This window comes from Pristis pectinata, chromosome 40 (assembly GCF_009764475.1).
Source record: "Pristis pectinata isolate sPriPec2 chromosome 40, sPriPec2.1.pri, whole genome shotgun sequence".
In the NCBI taxonomy this organism is placed as follows: domain Eukaryota; kingdom Metazoa; phylum Chordata; class Chondrichthyes; order Rhinopristiformes; family Pristidae; genus Pristis; species Pristis pectinata.
Window position 1 is genome coordinate 1,823,219 of NC_067443.1, and position 23,553 is coordinate 1,846,771.

The window sequence follows — 23,553 nt, forward strand, 5'->3', positions numbered from 1 at the left end:
CTGCAACGTAACTTCCTGGCTCCTGAACTCAAGAGTCCTAGGGAATATTGAGGAACAGAGGGACTTTGGTGTGCAAGTCCAAAGATCTTTGAAGGAGGCAGCACAGGTAGATAACGTGCTGAGGAAGGTGTACGGGATCCTTGCCTTCATCAGCCAGGGCACAGAACACAAGAGCAGGAAGGTTCTGGTCCAACCTTATAAACCATCGGTCAGCCCACAGCTGGAGCACTGGGTGCAATTCTGGTCACCACACTGCAGGAAGGAGGTGACTGCACTGGAGAAGGTGCAGAGGAGGTTCCCCTGGACGGTGCCTGGGACGGAGCGTCTCAGTTACGAGGAGAGAGCGGAGAGAATGGGTCTATTCTCCCCGGGGCGGAGGGGGGACCTGACAGGGGGACAGAATTATGGGGGGTGTAGATAGGGTGGAGAGTGAGGGTAGACCAGAGGACACAGATTTAGGGTAACTCAGCGGCAGAGCATCTACAGCCCAACCAGTGAAGATCCCAACCAGAGGGAGAGAATACCAAAGGGTCACCCACTCCCCACCACCCCCAACTGAAGTATCCAGGGGGAGTGGGGACTGAAGGACGAATGGATTACAGGAAAATTAGCGGGGGAAATGGGATTTAGGGTCAGAGATAAGAGATTTAGAGGGGATGTGAGGGGGGCCTCCCTTCACCCAGGGAGCAGTATGTGCCTGAGAGAGAGAGGGGGAAACAGAGTTACTGACAGCGTTTAACAAGGGTTCAGACGAGCACTTGAGGCGCCCAGGCAGGCCCAGGCTGTGGGCCAACTGCTGGGAGATGGGATTAATACAGACAGGTGCCCACTGGTCAGCATGGACATGGTGGGCCGAAGCGCCTGCTCCCCTGCCATCTGACTCCATTGGGGATCGATAGATTTCTTGGGGGGTGAGGGGAACTCAGGGATACGGGGACAGGGCAGGGACATGGGGCTGAGGTACGTGTTGTTGAGTGAATGGGGTAGCAGGGCTCAAGGGGCCAAATGGAGTTCGGGTCACAGAGTCACACAGCGTGGAAACAGGCCCTTCGGCCCAACTGCTCCACACTTGTGCCTCATCACTTCACTGGTTGGGATCTTGTTGTGCAGGATGGAGGTGAGGGGGAGAAGCCCCAAGATGGATGCCAGGGGCGTGGGAGGGGGGTAGGCTGCGGGCGGAGGGTGGGGGGTTAACACCCCGGGGTGCAGGGAGGTCAGCCCGTGGGTCTGTGCCATGCTCAGTGTGGGAGCACGAGCCCGCTGCTATCACAGCCTCTCGTAGTGTTCACGGAGGCAGAGGGAGGGAGGGAGGCAGAGCCCTGATCCAGGCCCGGACACACACACATACATACATATAGACACATACACACACACACACACACACGCAGACACATACATACAGACACACACAGACGCAGACACACTCACAAACACACACACACGCAGACATACACAGCCAACAGCTGGGACCAGTCAGGGCACGACTGGCAGACAGAGAGAAAGGACGGCATTGTCTGAGGTATAACAGCTGTGGAGACGGAGGGAGGGAGGAGGGGGGAGAGATGAAGGCAAGGGGAGGGAGAGAAGGGGGAGAGAGAGGGGAGGAAGAGAGGGAGGAGGGGGGGAGGGAGGAGGGGGAGGGAGGGGGGGTGAGGAGGGGGGAGGGAGGAGGGGGGGAGGGAGGAGGGGTGTGAGGGAGGAGGGGGGAGTGTGAGGGAGGAGGGGGGAGTGAGGGGGGGGCAGGAGGGGGGAGGGAGGAGGGGGGGAGGGAGGAGGGGGGAGGGAGGATGGGGGGGAGGGAGGAGGGGGGGAGGGAGGAGGGGGGGAGGAGGGGGGAGAGGGAGGAGGGGGAGGGGAGAGGGAGGTGGAGAGGGGGAGGGGAGAGGGAGGGGGAGGGGGAGGAGGGGGGGAGGGAGGAGGGGGGAGGGAGGAGGGGGGAGGGAGGAGGGGGGAGGGGGGGAGGGGGGGAGGGAGGAGGGGGGGAGGGAGGAGGGGGGAGGAGGGGGGAGGAGGGGGAGAGGGAGGAGAGGGAGAGGGAGGAGGGGGAGGGGAGAGGGTGGAGGGGGAGGGGAGGGGGGGAGAGGGGGAGGGGGAGGAAGGGGAGGGGGAGGAGGGGGAGGGGGAGGAGGGGGAGGGGGAGGAGGGGAGGGGGAGGAGGGGGAGGGGGAGGAGGGGAGAGGGAGGAGGGGAGAGGGAGGAGGGAGAGGGAGGAGGGGAGAGGGAGGAGGGGAGAGGGAGGAGGGGAGAGGGAGGAGGGGAGAGGGAGGAGGGGAGAGGGAGGAGGGGAGAGGGAGGAGGGCAGGGAGTGAGGGGAGGGGGGAGGGGGAGAGGGTGGAGGGGGGGAGGGGGGGGGGGGGGGGAGGGGGGGAGGGGGGGGAGGGGGGGAGGGGGGGGAGGGGGGGAGGGGGAGAAAGGAAGGAGGCGAGGAGGTGAGATCAAGCTGATGGGGAGAGCCACAACTGAACAAAGTGAAGGTGGTGTGGGGGGGTTGTTCTGGGGGTGGGGGGGGAGATGGGGAAGGGAGGGAGGGCAGCCATCTGCTCAGGAAGGTGCTGCTGGGTCAGAGGTCCCGACCCCACCCCGGAGATGCTGTGAGACCGGGGGGAGGGGGGTGCCCAGAAAGGACGTACCCTGGATCTGCTCCCCACCACGCCTTTCCCCTAACCCCCCCCTCACTGCACCCACACCCCCACCCAGCCCTCCCCTCACTGACACAGAGACCCCCACCCACCCCCGGGTTTTTTTTTTTCTCTCTCTTTTTTTCCCACCCCATTTCTTTTTCCCTTTTCCTTGGAGCAGACTCGATGGGCCGAATGGCCTGCTTCTGCTCCCTTATCTTGTGATCTTGTGATCTTGTGAACCCAAGCCCCTCCCCGCGGGCAGGGCACTGACCCCCAGCGTGGGAACTGAGGTCCCATCACACACAGCCACAGGCCTCTCGGCCCCTCTCTCCTCTGCTAGCCCGGCTGCCGCTCCACAAACACATGGTCAGTTGTCATGGCCCGTCACGGTTTGGGGGAGAGTGGGGGGCCACCAACCCCATCTCTGCCCTACTCCTTGTGTATTGTTTCCTCCCTTCCACGGATCAACACCACACTCACCACACTCCGGGGAACAGCAGCCTTGTTCCTCGGGATTTGCCTCCCCCCTCCCAGGCTCAGGGAACGTTCCCACTATTTTCCACGGATGATCCCCGCTTGTCCAGTGGTGGGATGGGAAGGGGGAGTGGGGGGCGCTGGGGACCAGAACAGGGCAGGATACCAGCTCGGCCGTCTGACTTCCCCGGGGGCTGGGCTGAAGCCCTCTCGGAACTGGGGAGAGCTCGGCTGCAGGGCGGGGAGAGCGCATCCGTCATAGGAAGGGTGCGGGTGTCACGGAGACAGCTCGGGAGAGGTTCAAGAGGATGTGGGCTGGAAGGGGAGGGCTGTGGTTGTAAGACCGCAGAACTTTGTTCCCACCAGAACCCAGGAGAGACCTTACAGAGGTCTATAAAACAATGATAAGGGGCAGAGATGAGGTGGACGCTCGCAGTCTTTTAACCCAGGGCAGGGTGTAGTTTAAGGTGAGAGGGGAAAGGTTTAAAGGGGACCTGAGGACTAGGTTTTTCACCCAGAGGGTGGTCCGTGTGTGGAACGAGCTGCCAGAGGAAGTGGGTGAGGCAGGTACATTAACAACATTTAAAAGGCACTTGGGCAGGTCCATCGATGGGAAAGGTTTAGAGGGATAGGGTCGGCATGGGTGAGTTGGGCCGAAGGGCCTGTTCCTGAGCTGCCTGATCCCACGATTGCCTCGTCACCAGGCCTGGCCCTGCATTCAATGAGTTCACTTCCTCGCCCAGCTGATCAACACCTCCCCTTATCTGAGGGCGAAGTGTGATTAGTGCCTGTTCAAACTCCGCTTGGCATGGAATTCCCTCCGTTACTGCTGAGCCGGAGGTTCTGTATCCAGGCGCCTGTCAGCAGGGCGCCATGCCAATTCACACCCCAGCACCACCCCCGCAGCAGGCAGCCTGGCACTGTCACTGCATTCTCAGCGCAACGAGACAGTGGGGGAGCAACGACTGCAACTTGCAGCAGGGAGAGACAGTCACGGAGTACAGTAGCGGTGGGGACGGGTCTGTCGCTGTATAACACCGGCGTACGGTACCGGTGGGGACGGGTCTGTCGCTGTATAACACCAGGGTACAGTACTGGTGGGGACGGGCCTGTCGCTGTATAACACCAGGGTACGGTACCGGTGGGGACGGGTCTGTCACTGTATAACACCGGCGTACAGTACCGGTGGGGACGGGTCTGTTGCTGTATAACACCGGCGTACGGTACCTGTGGGGATGGGTCTGTCACTGTATAACACCGGGGTACAGTACCAGTGGGGACGGGCCTGTCACTGTATAACACCGAGGTACGGTATCGGTGGGGACGGGCCTGTCACTGTATAACACCAGGGTACGGTACCAGTGGGGATGGGTCTGTCACTGTATAACACCGGGATACAGTACCGGCGGGGACGGGCCTGTCGCCGTTATAACACCGGGGTACGGTACCAGTGGGGACGGGTCTGTTGCTGTATAACACCGGGGTACCAGCGGGGACGGGTCTGTCACTGCATAACACTGGGGTATGGTACCGGTGGGGACGGGTCTGTCACTGTATAACACCGGGGTATGGTACCGGTGGGGACGGGCCTGTCACTGTATAACACCGGCGTACAGTACTGGTGGGGATGGGTCTGTCACTGTATAACACTGGGGTACAGTACTGGTGGGGACGGGCCTATCACTGTATAACACCGGGGTATGGTACCAGTGGGGACGGGTCTGTCACTGTATAACACCGGGGTACCAGCGGGGATGGGTCTGTCACTGTATAACACCGGGGTATGGTACCGGTGGGGACGGGCCTGTCACTGTATAACACCGGCGTACAGTACTGGTGGGGATGGGTCTGTCACTGTATAACACTGGGGTACAGTACTGGTGGGGACGGGCCTATCACTGTATAACACCGGGGTATGGTACCAGTGGGGACGGGTCTGTCACTGTATAACACCGGGGTACCAGCGGGGATGGGTCTGTCACTGTATAACACCGGGGTACGGTACTGCTGGGGACAAGTCTGTCACTGTATAACACTGGGGTATGGTACCGGTGGGGACGGGCCTGTCACTGTATAACACCAGGGTACGGTACCGGTGGGGACGGGCCTGTCACTGTATAACACCGGGATACAGTACCGGCGGGGACGGGCCTGTTGCCGTATAACACCGGGGTACGGTACCAGTGGGGACGGGTCTGTTGCTGTATAACACCGGGGTACCAGTGGGGACGGGTCTGTCACTGCATAACACCGGGGTATGGTACTGGTGGGGACGGGTCTGTCGCTGTATAACACCGGGGTACGGTACCAGTGGGGACGGGCCTGTCACTGTATAACACCAGGGTATGGTACCGGTGGGGACGGGCCTGTCACTGTATAACACCGGGGTACGGTATCGGTGGAGACGGGTCTGTCACTGTATAACACCGGGATACGGTACCGGCGGGGACGGGCCTGTCGCTGTATAACATCGGGGTATGGTACCAGTGGGGACGGGTCTGTTGCTGTATAACACCGGGGTACCAGCGGGGACGGGTCTGTCGCTGTATAACAGCGGGGTATGGTACTGGTGGGGACGGGTCTGTCGCTGTATAACACCAGGGTACGGTACTGGTGGGGACGGGTCTGTCACTGTATAACACCAGGGTACGGTACCGGTGGGGACGGGCCTGTCCCTGTATAACACCGGGGCGCGGTACCGGTGGGGACAGGTCTGTCGCTGTATAACACCGGGGTACGGTACCGGTGGGGACGGGCCTGTGGGTACAAATGCCAATTTCAAAACTCAGCGATGTTGATCACCAGACCCTTGGGATTTATCTCCTGTCAACACACCGACTTCCCCGACCAACAGTTCCCTTGGTTCCTCCCTCTCACTAACCCCTGATTCACACATCCAGCAGGTCTGGCTGTCTTCTCTGGACAGCACACACCGAGGAATTGTTTAATCGGTCTGCCATCCAGAGCATTGGAGGCTGGGGAGCTTGTATAAAATCATGAGGGACACACATAAGGCAGATGGTCCTTTCCCCAGGGCAGGGGAGTCTGAAACTAGAAGGCACAGGTTTAGGGTGAGAGGGGAGAGATTTAAAGGGACATTTTTCACACACAGAGGGTGATCTGTATATGGAACAAGGTGCCAGAGGCAGGGACATTAACGACATATGAAAAACACTTGGACAGGTACATGGGTCGGAAAGGTTTCGAGGAATCTCAGCCAAAGTGGGATTGGCTTGGATGGGAGCCTTGGTTGGCACGGACCGGTTGGGCCCAAGGGCCTGTTTCTGTGCTGTGTGACTCAGTGCCTTTTATTATAAGTTCTGCTCTCTCTGGCAGGGACCCAATATTTGCCCTGCTTTTGCCGCCCTTTTCCTATCCCCTTACGACCGGTGTTTGCGATTCCTGACAGTCTGTCCCCATGTTACTCGTTGCATTCCAAACTGCCTCAGGCCTGCACTGCTGCCCTGACCGGCTGTAAACACATCACTCTGTCAATGACTAACATCCTTTCATGTGACACCTTCACCAGTGATTGAAAATCCAGATAAAGTCCACCCACTCCCCCCACACCCCCCCCAATCTACCCTGCCCGATGAAGACTAATTGGTCAGACATGATTTCTCCGTCACACTGAGTCTGCCTCATGATTTTCCAAGTGTTCCGTGAACGATGAATCCCAGCGTTTTACCCACAACTGACGTCAGGAGTTTACAGTTCCCTTTTACTCTTTACTAGTCCTGTTGCATTTGTTCCTCTCTAGACGACAGGGACTGTTTCAGAATCAAGGGAGTTTTCGAAGAAAATGTTCTTAAAACCCTGGGGTGCGAGATATCAGGAACAGGCCATTTGATTCTGTTTAGTTCCTTTGTACCTTCTTGCCAGTTGTAACGATTTAACTTCCTCACTGCCCTTAACTCCCTTCCCAGTAGTTCGACAGGAAGTGACTGAGACATTGAGAAAACACTTTTGGTCTGTCGGATTTCTCTTTTAACTGTTTCTGTTGAAGTCGCATTTATTCCTGTTACTTCCTTGTGGTCAAGCTCCTGACCAGTTTTTGTCACATCCCTGGCCTGTTTACTTTCACACCGCGCTGAGGAGGCCTGGTCCTCGCGACTGAACCTAACTTATTCAATCCAGGATTGTTCTTCACTGCCCCACGCGCTTTCCATGTTTCCCTTTGCCAATACCGCAGGCTCCTCGCCAACCTGGGCAGTGCCTACCTGCTCAACATCTGGGCAGCTAACCAGCAAGGTTTACAACATCTGGGCAGCCGACCAGCAAGGTCCACCCTCAACATCTGGTCTGCAGACCAGCAAGAATCACACTCAACATCTGGGCAGCCAACCAGCAAGGTCCACCCTCAACATCTGGTCTGCAGACCAGCAAGAATCACACTCAACATCTGGGCAGCCAACCAGCAAGGTCCACCCTCAACATCTGGTCTGCAGACCAGTAAGGTTAACATCTGGGCTGTCAAACAGCAAGGTTCACACTCCCAACATCTGGGCTGCAGACTAGCGAGTCCACCCTTTCGACATCTAGGCTGTCAACCAGCAAGTTCCACCCTCTCAACATCTGGGCAGCCAACAGCTGTGTCGGGAGGTACCAACCCCTGAGAACCACCACAGGCCGTCACTGGGCAATGGGGCAGTTTCATTCAATGAGGCAGAGACCCTGTGTTCATAAACCTGGTCCAGGGATGTCTGCATTCCGGTCCCACCAATGGCAATAGAGGAACGGCAAATAAACCCGGGCTGTAGTAACGCCCCACCCTTCCTTCCCTCGGGGCCCGGACACTCTCTTCCTCCTCTCCAGACCCTCTTACTCCTCCCTCGTTCCCCGACCCTCCTCTCTCGGTCCACTCCCTCCTCCCTCATTTCCCAGACCCCTCCCTCCCCCCATTGCTGGACCCTTCCCTCTCTCCCTCAGTTGCCAGACCCTTCCCTCTCTCCCTCAGTTCCTGGACCCCTCCCCTCCCTCCCCCAGTTCCTGGACCTCTCCCTCCTTCCCCACAGTTCCCGGACCCCTCCCCTCCCCTCCCTCCACCCCCCCCCCACCCAGTTCCAAGACTCCTCCCTCCCCTCCCAGTTCCCGGACCCCTCCCCACGGAGGTGGACTCACTGGGACAGACGAAGGCCTCCTTGGTGATGATGCTCTTGTTACAGGCAAAGCACAGGGTGTTGCCGGACACGGTGATGGAGGTGAAGAGGTGCCCATTGGTGATCCTGGTCTCCCTCTCCTTGGCCTCTTTCTCCCGCTCCTTCAGCTTCTCCCGCTCTTTGTTCTGCCAGAGGAACGGAGAGGGTCAGGACCAGGGGATCGCTGGCTGATCCCACCACCCCAACACGCCGCTCAAACCCAACACCCCCATCGCTTGTCTCAGGGAAGGGGTGTTAACCACGTACACACACCTCCCTTACCGATGTTAAACCTTCCCAGCAGACAGAACTAACACCCGAGTGTTGTGTGCCGTTCTGGTCGCCCCTCTACAGGAAGGATGTGGAGGCTTTGCCCTGGATTAGAGGGCATGAGCTATAAGGAGAGGTTGGACAAACCTGAGACACTAGAGACACACCAGATGCTGGAAGCTGGAGCAACACACACACGATGCTGGAGGAACTCAGCAGGTCAGGCAGCATCGACGGAGGGAAATAAGCAGTCGACCTTTCAGGTCCAGTCCTGAGGAAGGATCTCGACCCAAAACATTGACTGTTCATTTCCCTCCATCGATGCTGCCTGACCTGCTGAGTTCCTCCAGCATCCTGTGTGTGTTGGACAAACTTGGGGTGTTTCCTCTGGAGCAGCGGAGGCTGAGGGGAGACCTGATAGAGGTTTATGAGACTTTGAGAGGCACAGATGGAGTAGACAGCCGGTGTCTTTTCCCCAGGGTCGAAATATCTAATACCGGAGGGTACGCATTTAAGGCGAGAGGGGGAAAGTTCAAAGGAGATGTGCGGGGCAAGTTTTTTTACACAGAGAGCGGTGGGTGCCTGGGATGTGCTGCCAGGGGTGGGGGTGGAGGCAGATACGACAGAGGGGTTTAAGAGGCATTTAGACAGACACATGAACAGGCAGGAAATGGAGGGAGATGGACCATGTACAGGCAGAAAGGATTAGTTTAATTTGGCCTCATGGTCGGCATAGACATGGTGGGCCGAAGGGCCTGTTCCTGGGCTGTACTGTTGTATGTTCTATATGCGATGGTGGGGGAGTGATTGAGTGAAAGATCAGGGTTCAGTGACCCCAGACTGGGTAGGTCAGGGGTCAGTGACCCCATACAGTTAAAAGTCAGGGGTGGAGGGCGATGGGGGGGGGGGGATACACTGCCCAGAACAACCTCAGGGGGAAACATTTACCCTCAGCTCTCTGACAAAGGAGATCCCCTCTCCCCCCCCCCACCAACTCTTAAACAGTGCCCCTGGTCCTCAACCCTCCCACAGGAGGAGAGACCCTCTCCACACCCCGACTGGGGGCACAAGAGACGGCAGACGATGGAACCTAGAGCAAAAAAACAAGAAGCCGGAGGAACTCAGTGGGTCGCCACACCCACCCCGTCGAGGCACAGAGTCTCAGGACAGTACAGCACAGGAACAGGCCCTTCGGCCCACAATGTTGTGCTGAACTCATTAAGCTAATGACACCTAATCCCTTCTGCCTGCACTGTCCACCTCCCTCCATTCCCCGCACATCCAAGAGCCTCTTAAACACCTCTATCTTATCTGCCTCCACCCCCACCCCTGGCAGCACATTCCAGGCACCCACCGCTCTCTGTGTAAAAATACTTCCCCCACACATCTCCTTTGAACTTGCCCCCTCTCACCTCAAATGCACGCCCCCTGACATTTTGATCCTGGGGAAAAATATACTGGCTGTCTACTCAATCTATGCCTTTCATAATCTTATCAGGTCTCCCCTCAGCCTCCGCTGCTCCAGAGAAAACAACCCAAGTTTGTCCAACCTCTCCTTATAGCTCATGCCCTCTAATCCAGGCAGCGTCCTGGTGAACCTCTTTTGGACCCTCTCCAAAGCCCCCACATTCTTCCTGTAACGGGGGCGACCAGAACTTCACACGATACTCCAGATGCGGCCTGACCAGAGGTTTGTAAAGCTGCAACGTGACTTCCCGACTCTTGAACTCAGTGCCTCAACTAATGAGCAGGCACGGTAGTGTAGCGGTTAGTATAATACTTTACAGCGCCGGTGACCTGGGTTCAATTCCGGCCACTGTCTGTAAGGAGTTTGTACGTTCTCCCCGTGTCTGCGCGGGTTTCCTCCGGGTGCTCCGGTTTCCTCCCACATTCCAAAGACGTACAGGTTAGGAAGTTGAGGGCGTGCTATGTTGGCGCCGGAAGCGTGGTGACACTTGCGGGCTGTGACTAATAAAGATATCACGATCATCATAAAGGCAAGCGTGCCGTACGCTTTCTTCACCGTCCTGTCGACCTGTGCGGCCACCTTCGGGGCTGCCCCTGCCCTCTGTGGTCAGCTGGTTCCCCCTGTAGCAGGGATGCGAACACTGGGAGGATACGGCAGGTCGCTCCGGGACGGAGGGAGCGTCGAGCGACAGAGCGACCCATGGGGACGGAGCGGAGTGGAGCTCGGCAGCGTCTGGGAGCCGGCCTCCTGCGGTGAAGTCACACTGGGCATCGCTCCCGGTATCTTCACCTGGGAAGGAAGGTGGGCACTGGGCTCAAGGGAGCCCATGCCCGCCCCTCGGGGAGCAGTGGATGGCTCATATCATCAGAGAGTCGAGTCTTCGGGTTTGGTTGATCCATCTCCTGAGTCGGTGACGGGAGAGATCGGAAAAGGGAACAGCGGTGTCGGAGATAGATCCAGTGAATCCGAGGGCGGGGCGGAAGTTGGTGACAAATTGACCATCTCCGCGGGAAACAAGTCCCTGCGGGGCTGACGCAGCGGAGGGAGAGTTGGGGAGTGGTGCCGGGCTGGGTTGGGAATGCGGACTGCTCCACATAGCCACTCTGACAGTTTTCAGTTTCCCCGGCCCCCACCCCGGACGTCCGGTCCCTGCGCACTCCCATCCCCCATCGGGAAGGCCTCAGGCCTCTCCGCTTCCAGCCTGCCCTCAAATTCACTCGGTTCCGTCTCGGACACCTCCCTCCGTCTCCATCTCAGGAGGCAGATTACGCAGACTCGGACCGCCGACTCTCCCTCTCCCACCGCAGACGCTGCCTGACCTGCCGGGGTCCCTCCACCACCTTTGGAAGTAGCCTAAGGCCTGCAGGCTGGGCCCAGTAGAAGGGGCTCGAGACTCACAGGCCAGACTGCATTGGGCCCTGCCTCAGGCTATTTTTGTTGAATTTCAAAATAAAGCTTTATTCATAATAAAAAAATCTACAAAAGAATAAAGACAGTGCAAAACTTTTTACATTATTTTGCAACTTTGAGCACTATTTTTTAAGCAGAGCACTGTTGCCTGGGGTGATGCACCCTTTCGATGTTTGAGGGGCTTTCCCACCAGACTCAGCGCCTCCACATGCAGGAGTGCGGTCCTTCCCCAGAGACTCAGCACTGGCTGCACCGCGGGTACTCCTGCCAGTCGGCAGCGTTCCGTCACGGACGTCGCGCTGAGCTGGGAGACCATCGAGCCCTGCCTCGGGCTTCAGGGAGACGAACGGAGCGCTAACCTCCTTGCTCACTCTGCACGCCCCGTCGACCCTTTCACCACCCCAGCGAAAGGGAACGTCTTAATAACCAGAAGTCCATCAACTCCCCTGACTCCAGCCATTGAACAAGACCCACCCCTGGGGAAATCGAGGCCAACGGATGGGCTCTGGAATCTCCTCAGAACCCCAAGGGCGGGCGTCTCCTCTGACGGAGTGGGGAGGGGCTGTCCAACCCGGGACGACCAGTGGGGAGTCTGACTCAACCACAGCGACCACTGCCCACCCCCCCCACCACCACCTCCCTCGCACCCTGCCCCGTTGCCGGGGAAACAGCCAAGTCCCGTGGGATGGTCAGCAAGGGCCCATTGGGGGAAGGGGGGGGCTGTCCAACAAGTGGGGGTGTGGTGGGGTGGGGAAGGGGAGAGGCAAGGGAGGAGAGCGTGGTCAGGGGCAGGGAAGATGGAGGGTTGGAGGGTGAGAAGAGAGAGTCAAGAGAGCAAAGCAGCATGGAAACAGGCCCTTCGGCCCAACTGGTCTATGCTGACCATATCCCTCTAAACCTTTCCTATCCATGGACCTGTCCAAGTGTCTTTTAAATGTTGTTAATGTTAACCTGCCTCACCCACTCCCTCTGGCAGCTTCCACACACTGACCACCCTCTGGGTGAAGAAGATGCCCCTCAGGTCCCTATTAAATCTCTCCCCCTCCCAACATAAACCTGCGCCCTCTAGTTCTCGATTCCCCAACCCTGGGGGAAAAAGACAGTGCGCATTCACCCTCTCGTGACTAATACGTCTTTGTAAGGTCACCCCTCGGTCTCCTACGCCCCAAGGAATAAAGTCCCAGCCTGTCCAACCTCTCCCTATCACTCAAGAACTGGTGGCATCCTTGGTAATCTGGTGGCAGGGAGGTGGGAGGAGAGAGGAAGGTGTGATCCCTAAATCTGTACCGTACCAGGAGCAGGCGGGGTATAGGCGGTGGATCTGCCGGTTATGTGGTGGCTTTGAGCATCCACCAGAGTCCAGCGGCAGGAGCCCTTTGTCTCCTTCCACCTTCAACTCCCCTCCCTCCCTCCCTCACACACAGCCTCCATCCATCATCCATTAAGGTGCTGGGGAGCAGGTACAGAGGAGATGTCAGGGGTAAGTTTTTTACTCAGAGAGTGGTGAGTGCGTGGACTGGGCTGCCGGCAATGGTGGTGGAGGCAGATACGACAGTGTCTTTTAAGAGACTGTTGGATAGGTACACGGAACTGAGTAGAGGGCTATGGGTAAGCCTGGTAATGTCTAAGGTAGGGACATGTTCGGCACAGCTTTGTGGGCCGAAGGGCTCGAATTGTGCTGTAGGTTTTCTATGTTCTGTTTCTCTATCGACCTACCTCTGTCTCGCAACTCCACACCACCCCCCTCCCCGGGGCAACCTGCCCCTCATCCTTCACCCCCCTCCTCAGTCCACCAACCGCCGTGGGCTCCTGTCTCACCCATCCCCTCTTCTACACTGGCCATGGCTCCTCTCCGCTCTCGAGCCCAAACGTCGACAGTTCCTTCCACCTCCACAGGTGCTGCTCGACCTGCTGAGCCCCCCCGGCAGGTTGCTTATTGCTGTACAATAACTGATGTGATCTCGCCAGGACATGAAGCTGGCTCACAGAGCAATCCCATCCCAACACTTTCCCCGTAACCCATTCTCCCCACATTCCAAACAACTCCCCCCAGATTCTACCCCTCACCCATGCACTGGGGGGCAATTCACAGCGGCCGATTAATCCACTGACCCCGCACGTCGTTGGGATGTGGGAGAGAACTGGAGCAACAGGAGGAGACTCACGCAGTCACAGGGAGAGCGTGCAAACTCCACACACACACACACACACACACACACAGCGCCAGAGGTCAGGATCGAACCCGGGTCTCTGGAGCCGTGAGGCAGCTGCGCATCCTGCCCTGCTGTTTCCTGCCAGCCCAGCACAGGGATAGAGGTGGGCTCCGAACAGCAAGTTCGGGAGTTGCCGAGGGGGAGGACCAGGCGAAGTTCTGAAAGGTCTCTTTGACTCAGGGGAAAACCTGACCTTCTGTAAACTCCCCACACACAGCGCCGAAGGTGTTTCGTCAGACATTTGTAACAAGGAGCTGACTCATACCGAGCTTAGCAGACATACATCCCACAGGTGGAGAGGATGAGGGGGGAGGGGGAGGGAGGGTGAGGGAGAGGGAGATGGGGAGGGAGGGAGAGAGAGGGAGATGGGGAGGGAGGAAGAGGGGGGAGGGAGAACAAAGAGCCAGAGACCGTGTGTCAGTGGGATGCAGGGATGATAGACTGACAGAGGCAGTGGGGGACGGGTCATGTGTAAACACAGGGCGGTAACTGGGAACGTGGGGGGTGGGGGGGTGGGGAGAGGGAGAGAGGGGAGGGAGACAGAAGGAGGGAGATGTGGACGGGGAGCTAATGGACCAGATCAATGTCCCGTGCTCAGAGGGGCAGTGCGAGTGTGGGAGGGGGGGAGAGGGGGTGGTGAAGCCCTCCGACAAGCAGTGCGATGTCTGTGCCTGTGTGGGAGCTGTTGGTGCTGTGGAACACAAGGGGAGGGGGAGGGTGCAGGCCCTGTTCACAGGCTCAGCTCCCTCCCCCCCTCCCCTGGTGGGGGGGGGGGGGGGGGGCGGTGACGGAGGGGTCAGCTGACTCTGGCTTCCCTCTCCCCCTCCCCCCACAGTGCTGGGGGCTGACCTACGATCGGAGTACATCCTCCCCATTACTCCCCACACACGCCAGCTGTGGTCCGCAGAGAACGGGACAGGAGGCCAGTCGGCCCCTCGTGTCCATGCTGGTCAAACAGGGGCTCCCCTGCCTCACCCCACCTCCCAGCCGGGGGGCTGCAGCCCTGCGAGTCGCAGCTGCCCACAGCCACACCGGTTCAACACGAGGAGGGGTCTCTGCCTCTCACAGAGTCACACAGCATGCAAACAGGCCCTTCGGCCCAGCCGGTCCTTGCCGACCAAGATTCCCATCTAAGCCAGTCCCATTTGCCCGCATTTGGCCCGTATCCCTCTAAACCTTTCCCACTGTTATAAGACTATTGAACGATAAGATGGACTCTTGACCTCACAATCTACCTCGTTATGACCTTGCACCTTATTGTCTGTCTGCACTGCACTTTCTCTGTAACTGTAACACTTTATTCTGCATTCTGTTATTGTTTTCCTTTGTACTACCTCGAGGCACTGATGTGATGAAATGATCTGTATGGATGGCATGCAAAACAAAGTTTTTTTTACTGTATCTTGGTACATGCACAGGCAGGCGCAGTAGTGTAGCAGTTAGCGTAACGCTATTACAGCGCCAGTGACCCAGGTTCAATTCCTGCCGCTGTCTATGAGTTTGTATGTTCTCCCCGTGTCTGCGTGGGTTTCCTCCGGGTGCTCCGGTTTCCTCCCACATTCCAAAGACGTACAGGTTAGGAAGTTGTGGGCGTGCTATGTTGGCGCCGGAAGCGTGGCGACACTTGCAGGCTGCCCCCAGAACACTCTACACAAAAGATGCATTTCACTGTGTGTTTCAATGTACATGACTAATAAAGATATCTTATCTCACGTGACAACAATAAACCAATTCCAATTACTTCTCCTCCGTGGACCTGCCCAAGTTCCTTTTAAATGTTGTTAATATACCTGCCTCACCCACTTCCTCTGGCAGCTTGTTCCACATACGGACCACCCTCTGGGTGAAAAACCTGCCCCTCAGGTCCCCTCTCACCTTAAACCTGTGTCCTCTCATTCTTGATTCCCTAACCCTGGAAAAAGGACCGTGTGCATTCACCCTATCGATGCCCCTCGTGATATACACCTCGATTAAGGTCACCCCTCAGTCTCCTACGCTCCAAGGAATAAAGGCCCAGCCTGCCCAACCTCTCCCTATAACTCAGCAGGATCCAGACACCCGGCACCCAGGAGATGCAATATTTCACTCCCCCCACCCCCACATATTCCTTCAACCAAAGACTTCAAATCCCTGACAACTCAAAATATAACTGCAGATGCTGGGAATCTGAGATAAAAACAGGGGAGACACGGGAGACTGCAGATGCTGGAATCTGGAGCAACACAGTCCGCTGGAGGGGCTCAGCGGGTCGGGCAGCGTCTGTGGAGGGGAAGGAACTGTCGACGTTTCACCGTGTACAGAGGAGAGAGGTGGGGGGTGAGGCAAGGGCTGGAACCACGTGAGGAGGGGGTGAGACAGGAGCCCGAGAGGATTGGTGGACTGAGGGGGCGGGATGAGACAGGAGCCCCGAGGGGATTGGTGGACTGAGGAGGGGGTGAGACTGGAGCCCGAGGGGATTGGTGGACTGAGGAGGGGGTGAGACTGGAGCCCGAGGGGATTGGTGGACTGAGGGGGCGGGATGAGACAGGAGCCCCGAGGGGATTGGTGGACTGAGGAGGGGGCGGGATGAGACAGGAGCCCTGAGGGGATTGGTGGACTGAGGAGGGGGTTAGACTGGAGCCCGAGGGGATTGGTGGACTGAGGAGGGGGTTAGACTGGAGCCCGAGGGGATTGGTGGACTGAGGAGGGGGTTAGACTGGAGCCCGAGGGGATTGGTGGACTGAGGAGGGGGTGAGACTGGAGCCCGAGGGGATTGGTGGACTGAGGGGGCGGGATGAGACAGGAGCCCCGAGGGGATTGGTGGACTGAGGAGGGGGTTAGACTGGAGCCCGAGGGGATTGGTGGACTGAGGAGGGGGTTAGACTGGAGCCCGAGGGGATTGGTGGACTGAGGAGGGGGTGAGACAGGAGCCCGTTGGGTGTTTCTCTCTCCACAGGCGCTGCCTGACCCGCTGGGTGTTCCTTGAGATCTCCGAGCCCTCCGTCGGGCTTTCTTCACCCTACCCAGGGCCCCTGGAACTTTACACACCTCAACTCAAGCTTCCTCAGTTGCAGCCCCTCCCATCTCTCCTCACAGCTACCAGACAGCCCTCGTTAAACCCCAACCCAACCCCTCTGCCCCCTCCCCAGGGTGCTCACACCTCTCCCGTAATGTGCAGACCAGGTCTGGAGCATTCTCCAGAACAGCAAACCTCCCTCCATCGGCAGCACAACTCTGACCCTCTGCGCAGGTCGGGGGTGTGGGGTTGTGGTGGGGCCCTAGCTCCCCGGACAAACCCAGCCCCAAGCTCAGCAGGTCACGAGCTAAGAATCACAACAAAGGCGCGCCAGGGCCACTACTTTCTTCGAGCCTGAGGTGGTTCCTCTAACAAACCTCTACAGATGCACAGGACATCGAACAGTCCAGCACAGAAACAGGCTCTTCGGCCCACGATGTTGTGCTGAACTAATTAAACGTACTTAAACACCCAACTAATCCCTTCTACCCATACAATGCCCTCCATTCCCCGCACATCCAAGAGCCTCTTAAACCCCTCTATCGTATCTGCCTCCACCCCCACCCCTGGCAGCACATTCCAGGCACCCACCGCTCTGTGTAAAAATCTTGCCCCACACATCTCCTTTGAACATCCCCCCCCCCTCACCTTAAATGCACGCCCTCTAGTATTAGACATTTTGACCCTGGGGGGAAAGATACCGACTGTCTACTCTATCTGTGCCTCTCATAATCTTATAAACCTCCATCAGGTCTCCCCTGTCAGCCTCTGCCGCTCCAGAGAAAACATTCACTGTTGAAAGTGTCCTGACTGGCTGCATCACCGCCTGGTACAGCAATTCCAACGCACAGGAACGCAAGAGGCTGTAGAGAGCAGTGGACACAGCCCGGTCTGTCACAGGCACAGCCCTGCCCACCACTGACAGCATCGACAGGAGGCACTGCCTCAAGTAAGTGGCATCTATCATCAAGGATCCCCCACCACCTGGGCCGTGCCATCTTCTTGCAGCTCCCATCGGGCAGGAGGTACAGAAGCCTGAAGTCCCCACACCACCAGGTTCAGGAACAGCTACTTCCCTTCAACCATTCGGTTCTTGAACCAACCGGCACAACCCTAACCCCACCTCAGCACTGGGACACTACGGACCACCTCATGCACTACCATGGACTTTCCCTGATTGTGTCATCTTTTTTGCACAGTTTTTTCTCTTTTTCTGTCTTGTATAATTTATGTTCCGTGTGTTGTCTGTACCTGCGTGCCTGTGAAGCTGCCTCGAGCAAGTTTTTCATTGTACCTGTACCTCCCTATACTTGTGCACATGGTAATAAACTCGACTTGAAGGGGGGGGGAGTGAGACGTTCACCCCTCTGCTCTCTCACGGGAGAGGGCTCTCAGCGAGGCTGATAATGAGATGGATTGTGCACTGGCTGGTTATATTCTGCAACCCAGCAGTGTCAAATCCTAGTTCCTTCCACCCACCAATCCCCTCCCCCTCTGGTTCCACCTGCCATACACCTCTCCTCTAATGGTTCCCATTCTCACCTCAGGGTCCAGCACCGGGAGCCCTGCTGATCTGCCCCCAGCCGCCGTCTCCAACCACCCCTCCCCTCGCCCCATCTGCCTCTGCCTCCATCTATCACCCACCTGCCTGTCTCCCAGCCCCACCCCCTGCCTTCGCAGGGTTTAGAGGGATAAGGGCCAAACGTGGGCAAGTGGGTGTCTTGGCTGGCCTGGACCGGTTGGGCCGAAGGGCCTGCTTCCATGCTGTGACTGTACCTGGCTCCATCACACCCCGCCCCCCTCCTCCATCACCAATCACCTCCCGGCCCCCGTCTCACCTTCTTTACAGCGGCTACCTCCCCTCCCCACTCTCAGTCCTGTTGCGGGGTCTCGATCTGAAATGTCAACAAATTCCTTACTCCCACACCCCACAGATGCTGCTCGACCCGCTGAGTTGCTTCAGATGTCTGTGAGATCTGCTCTGCGCAGCACTCGCACCCACGGCGGGACTGGAGGCCTGAACACCCTGAAGCCCACCACACCGGCGCAGCTCCCTCCTCCCCCTTTCACGCGAGGCGTCCCAGCTCAGAAATCTATCGGTCCTTCCTTCGCTACCGCCGGGCCCAAGTCCCGGAGCTGTCTCCCCCGAGAGCACCCGCCCCGCGCGGACTGAGGCGGTCCGAGATCGAAGCTCACCTCCTGCCCTCTGAAGGGGCAGTTAGGGACAGACACTAAATGCCAGAGGCAGACTGATTCCTCCCCCCACCCCCCACAAAAAAAATGGAATTACTAGATGTAATGTAACTGGAAGCCAAGTACACTGTAAACCCCCGCCAGCTGTGTGCATTTGTATAGAAATAAAACTCTCCGGGGAAAACTTCACAGGAAAGAGATACGAAGTCAGGAAGCCAAATGCTGTGTCAGCGTAGGTCAATGTTAATGGGGGAGAGGGTGGGACAGAGGTTAGGGGAGGGAGCTTAGGGCCCAGGCAGCTGAAGTTTATGAGAGGCATAGATAGGGTAGACAGAATCTTTCTCCCCCAGGGTCGAAATGTCTAATACCAGAGGGCGTGCATTTAAGGTGAGAGAGGGAAAGTTCAAAGGAGATGTATGGGGCAAGTTTTTTTTAAATGCAAAGAGTGGTGGGTGCCTGGAACGGGCTGCCAGGGGTGGGGGTGGAGGCAGGCAGTTTGGTGGAGTTCAAGAGGCTTTTAAGAGGCTCTCAGACAGGCATGTGAATGGAGGGAGATGGAAGTTGTGCAGGCAAAGATTTTAGTTTAATTCAGCATCATGTTCAGCACAGACAACGTGGTCTGAAGGGCCAGTTCCTGTGCTGTTCCATCTTCCACGTTCCACGATCTACCTTCCACGTTCTACAATCCACATTCCATGATCTACGTTTCATGATCTACGTTCCACATTCCATGATCTACGTTCCACATTCCATGATCTACGTTTCATGATCTACGTTCCACATTCCATGATCTACGTTCCACATTCCATGATCTACGTTTCATGATCTACGTTCCACATTCCATGATCTACGTTCCACATTCCATGATCTACGTTTCATGATCTACGTTCCACATTCCATGATCTACGTTCCACATTACATGATCTACGTTCCACATTCCATGATCTACGTTCCATGATCTACGTTCCACGATCTACAATCCACATTCCATGATCTACCTTCTACGATCCAGGCTCCACGTTCCACATTCCATGTCCTATGTTCTACATTCCATGTCCTATGTTCCACGATCCACATTCTATGTTCCATGATCTACGTTCCATGTTCTACAATCCACATTCCATGATCTACGTTCCACATTCCATGATCTACGTTCCACATTCCATGATCTACGTTCCACATTACATGATCTACGTTCCACATTCCATGATCTACGTTCCATGATCTACGTTCCACATTACATGATCTACGTTCCACATTCCATGATCTACGTTCCATGATCTACGTTCCACATTACATGATCTACGTTCCACATTCCATGATCTACGTTCCACGATCTACACGCCACGCGCTAGCCTGAGTGTACTCAGCGACGGAGCCTCTCGGAGGGAGATAAGTCCACAGGTTCCCCGCCCCTCTGGGTGAAGAATTCTCTCCCTATCTCCGTCCCGATCGGACGACCCCTCATTCTGAGACTGGGCACTGGAGCCAGGGAAAACCCCCCCGCCCTTTGAGAATTTTGTACATTTCCAAACCCCAGGTGTGGTGAGACAGGAGAGATTTAAAGATGACCCCAGGGGCAACTTCTTCACCCAGAGGGTGGTCCGTATGTGGAACGAGCTGCCAGAGGAAGTGGTTGAGGCAGGTACATTAACAACACTTAAAGGACATTTGGACAGGTTCAACGGGAGGACTCTTCACATTGAACAGTAGGACCCTGGGGAGTGTTGTAGAACAGAGGGACCCAGTGGTACAGGTACATGGTTCCCTGAAAGTGGCGTCACAAGTAGACAGGGTGGTGAAGAAGGCGTTTGGCACGCTGGCCTTCATCAGTCAGGGCACTGAGTACAGGAGTTGGGACGTTTTGTTGCAGTTGTACAAGGCGTGGGTGCGGCCGCAGTTGGAGTACTCTGGACAGTTTTGGTCGCCCTGCTATAGGAGAGATGCCATTAAGCTGGAAAGAGTGCAGAGGGAGATTTACGAGGATGTTGCCAGGACTTGAGGGCCCGAGTTATGGAGAGAAGTTGAGCAGGTTGCGACTTCATTCCTTGGAGCGTAGGAGACTGAGGGGTGATCTTATGGAGGTGTATAAAATCATGAGGGGCATCAAGAGGGTGAATGCACACAGTGTTCTTCCCCAGGGTTGGGGAATCAAGAACTGGTGGGCACAGGTTTAAGGTGAGAGGGGAGAGATTTAATAGGGACCTGAGGGGCAACTTCTTCACCGAGAGGGTGGTCCGTATGTGGAATGAGCTGCCAGAGGAAGTGGTTGAGGCAGGTACATTAACATTTAATAGGTACTTGGACAGGTCCATGGATGGGAAAGGTCAGAATCAGGTTTACCATTACTGACGTATGACACCAGTACAGTGCAAGGTTTAAACACGGGCAAATGGGAATAACTTAGATGGGCATCTCAGTCGGCACGGACCGGTTGGGCCGAAGGGCCTGTTTCCGTGCTGCGTGACTCTGTGACAATGTGATAGGATTTACAATTCCTCCTCAATCCCACCATTTCAGAAGCTTTTGCTGCACTCCCTCGCAGGACAGACCTAGACACTGAAGCCTTCTCATAGGGCCAGACCAGATATAAACCAACCGTCGGCAGGGCACAGCTCTCGCCCAGAGCCAGGCCTCAGCCGACAGGCCTCCCCTTCTCAGAAGGTGGCGTTGAGTCAGTGTGAAGTGAAACAGCCCACATCCTGTCATTGTGTCGGCGAGCTGACTGCGTCGATCTCCCCCGGAGTCAGGCGTGCATCACGCATTCCTGAAGAGACACCAGCTCGTCCCGCCGAGCAGCTCACAGCTGCCGCAGCCTGGGGGGGGGGGGGGGGAGGCCACACGGCCCATCCGCTCTCCGCAGGCTGCTAGTACAGCAACCCAGCGAGTCCCTGGAGCAAGAAATTGGCCAGGGCATTGCCAGGGGCTGCAGCTCTGAGGGGAGACTGGGATTGTTCTCACTGGGACACAGGAGGCTGAGGGGTGACCTTATCATAGTCACAGAGCATGGAAACAGGCTCTCCGCCCCAACTGCTGACCCATCTGGGCACTGAGGAGTGCAGACGAACAAAGGGATCTGGGAGTTCAGATACATAATTCCCTGAAAGTGGCGTCTAAAGAAAGCTTTTGGCATCCTGGCATTCATAAATCAAAGTACTGAGTATAGGAGTTGGGATGTTATGGTGAGATTGTGTAAGTCACTGGTGAGGCCAAATTTGGAGCATTGTGTGCAGTTCTGGTCACCTAACTATAGGAAGGATGTCAGTGAGATTGAAAGAGTGCAGAGGAGATTTACTAGAATGTTGCCGGGTCTTCAGGAGTTGAGTTACAGGGAAAGATTGAACAGGTTAGGACTTTATTCCTTGGAGTGCAGAAGAATGAGGGGAGATTTGATAGAGGTTTACAAAATTATGAGGGGCATAGACAGAGTTCATGCGAGCAGGCTCTTTCCACCCAGATTAGGAAAGATAAGTACAAGAGGACGTGGCTTTAGGGTGAGAGGGGGAAGGTTTAGGGGGAACATTAAAGGGAACTTCTTCACTCAGAGAGTGGTGGGAGTGTGGAACGAGCTGCCATCTGATGTAGTAAATGTGGGCTCGCTCTTGAGTTTTAAGAATAAATTGGATAGATACATGGACGAGAGAGGTCTGGAGGGTTATGGACTGGGTGCAGGTAAGTGGGACTAGCGGAATAACGTTTCGGAACAGACTAGAAGGGCCGAATGGCCTGTTTCCTGTGCTGTAGTGTTCTATGGTTCTATCTGAGTCAGTCCCATTTGCCCGCGTTTGGCCCATATCCCTCTAAACCTTTCCCATCCATGGACCTGTCCGAGTGCCTTTTAAATGTTGTTAATGTACCTGCCTCACCCGCTTCCTCTGGCAGCTCGTTCCACATACAGACCACCCTCTGGGTGAAGAAGTTGCCCCCACAGGTTCCTATTAAATCTCTCCCCCTCTCACCTTAAACCGGTGCCTTCCAGTTCTTGATCCCCCAACCCTGGGGGGAAAAGACTGTGTGCATTCACCCTATCGATGCCCCTCATGAGTTATACACCTCCATAAGGTCACCCCTCAAGTCTCCTACGCTTTAAGGAATAAAATCCCAGCCTGTCCAATCTCTGGGTGAAGTTGCCCCTCAGATCCCCTTTAAATCTCCCCCTTCTCACCTTAAACCTGTGCCCTCTGGTTCTTGATTCCCCAACCCTGGGGAAAAGACTGTGCGCATTCACCCTATCGATGGCTCCATTGTGAAGGCCAGAGAATCACAAGCTCACCCCACTGACCGACCCTGCCAGGGCAGGGGAGTCCAGAGCTCGAGGGCATGGGTTCAGTGAGGACACAGGAGACTGCAGACGCCGGAAATCTGGAGCAGAAAACAAACTGCTCAGCGGGTCAGGCGGCGGCTGTGGAGGCAAGGGGAATGGTCGACGTTCCAGATCGAGGACTGAGAGTGGAGTGGAAGGTGTTCAGTGTGGGGGTGGGAGGAGGGAGGTGAGATGGGGGTGCTGGAAGGTGATGGGTGGAACCGGGTGAGGAGGGATTTGATGGGCAGATGAAGCCTGGGGAGGGAAGGGGAGTTGGAGACCGAGGCTGGCGGGTGAGAGGGAGAGACTGATAGAAGAGAGGGAAAAGAGTTCAAGGGTGATCCAAGGGGCAATGTCCTCACACACAGAGGGCAGTGGGTGTATGGAATGAGCTGCCGGAGGAGGTGGGAGAGGTGGGCAGCATTGGAACATCCAAAGAACACTTGGACAGGTCCATGGATAGGAACA

At 56.6% G+C, this 23,553-nt stretch overlaps 1 protein-coding gene across 1 annotated transcript in view; it reads right to left on the minus strand.

The window, feature by feature from the left end:
- Window positions 1–3,157: 3,157 nt before the first annotated feature.
- Window positions 3,158–23,553, minus strand: part of LOC127587389 (A-kinase anchor protein 13-like) — a 50,707-nt gene continuing 30,311 nt past the window's right edge. Inside the window, exons 9-10 of the mRNA XM_052045688.1 lie at window positions 8,217–8,379; window positions 3,158–3,486 (exon numbers count right to left, since the gene is read on the minus strand). Of these exons, the coding sequence (XP_051901648.1) occupies window positions 3,158–3,486; window positions 8,217–8,379 (492 nt within the window). The remainder of the gene's footprint in view (window positions 3,487–8,216; window positions 8,380–23,553) is intronic.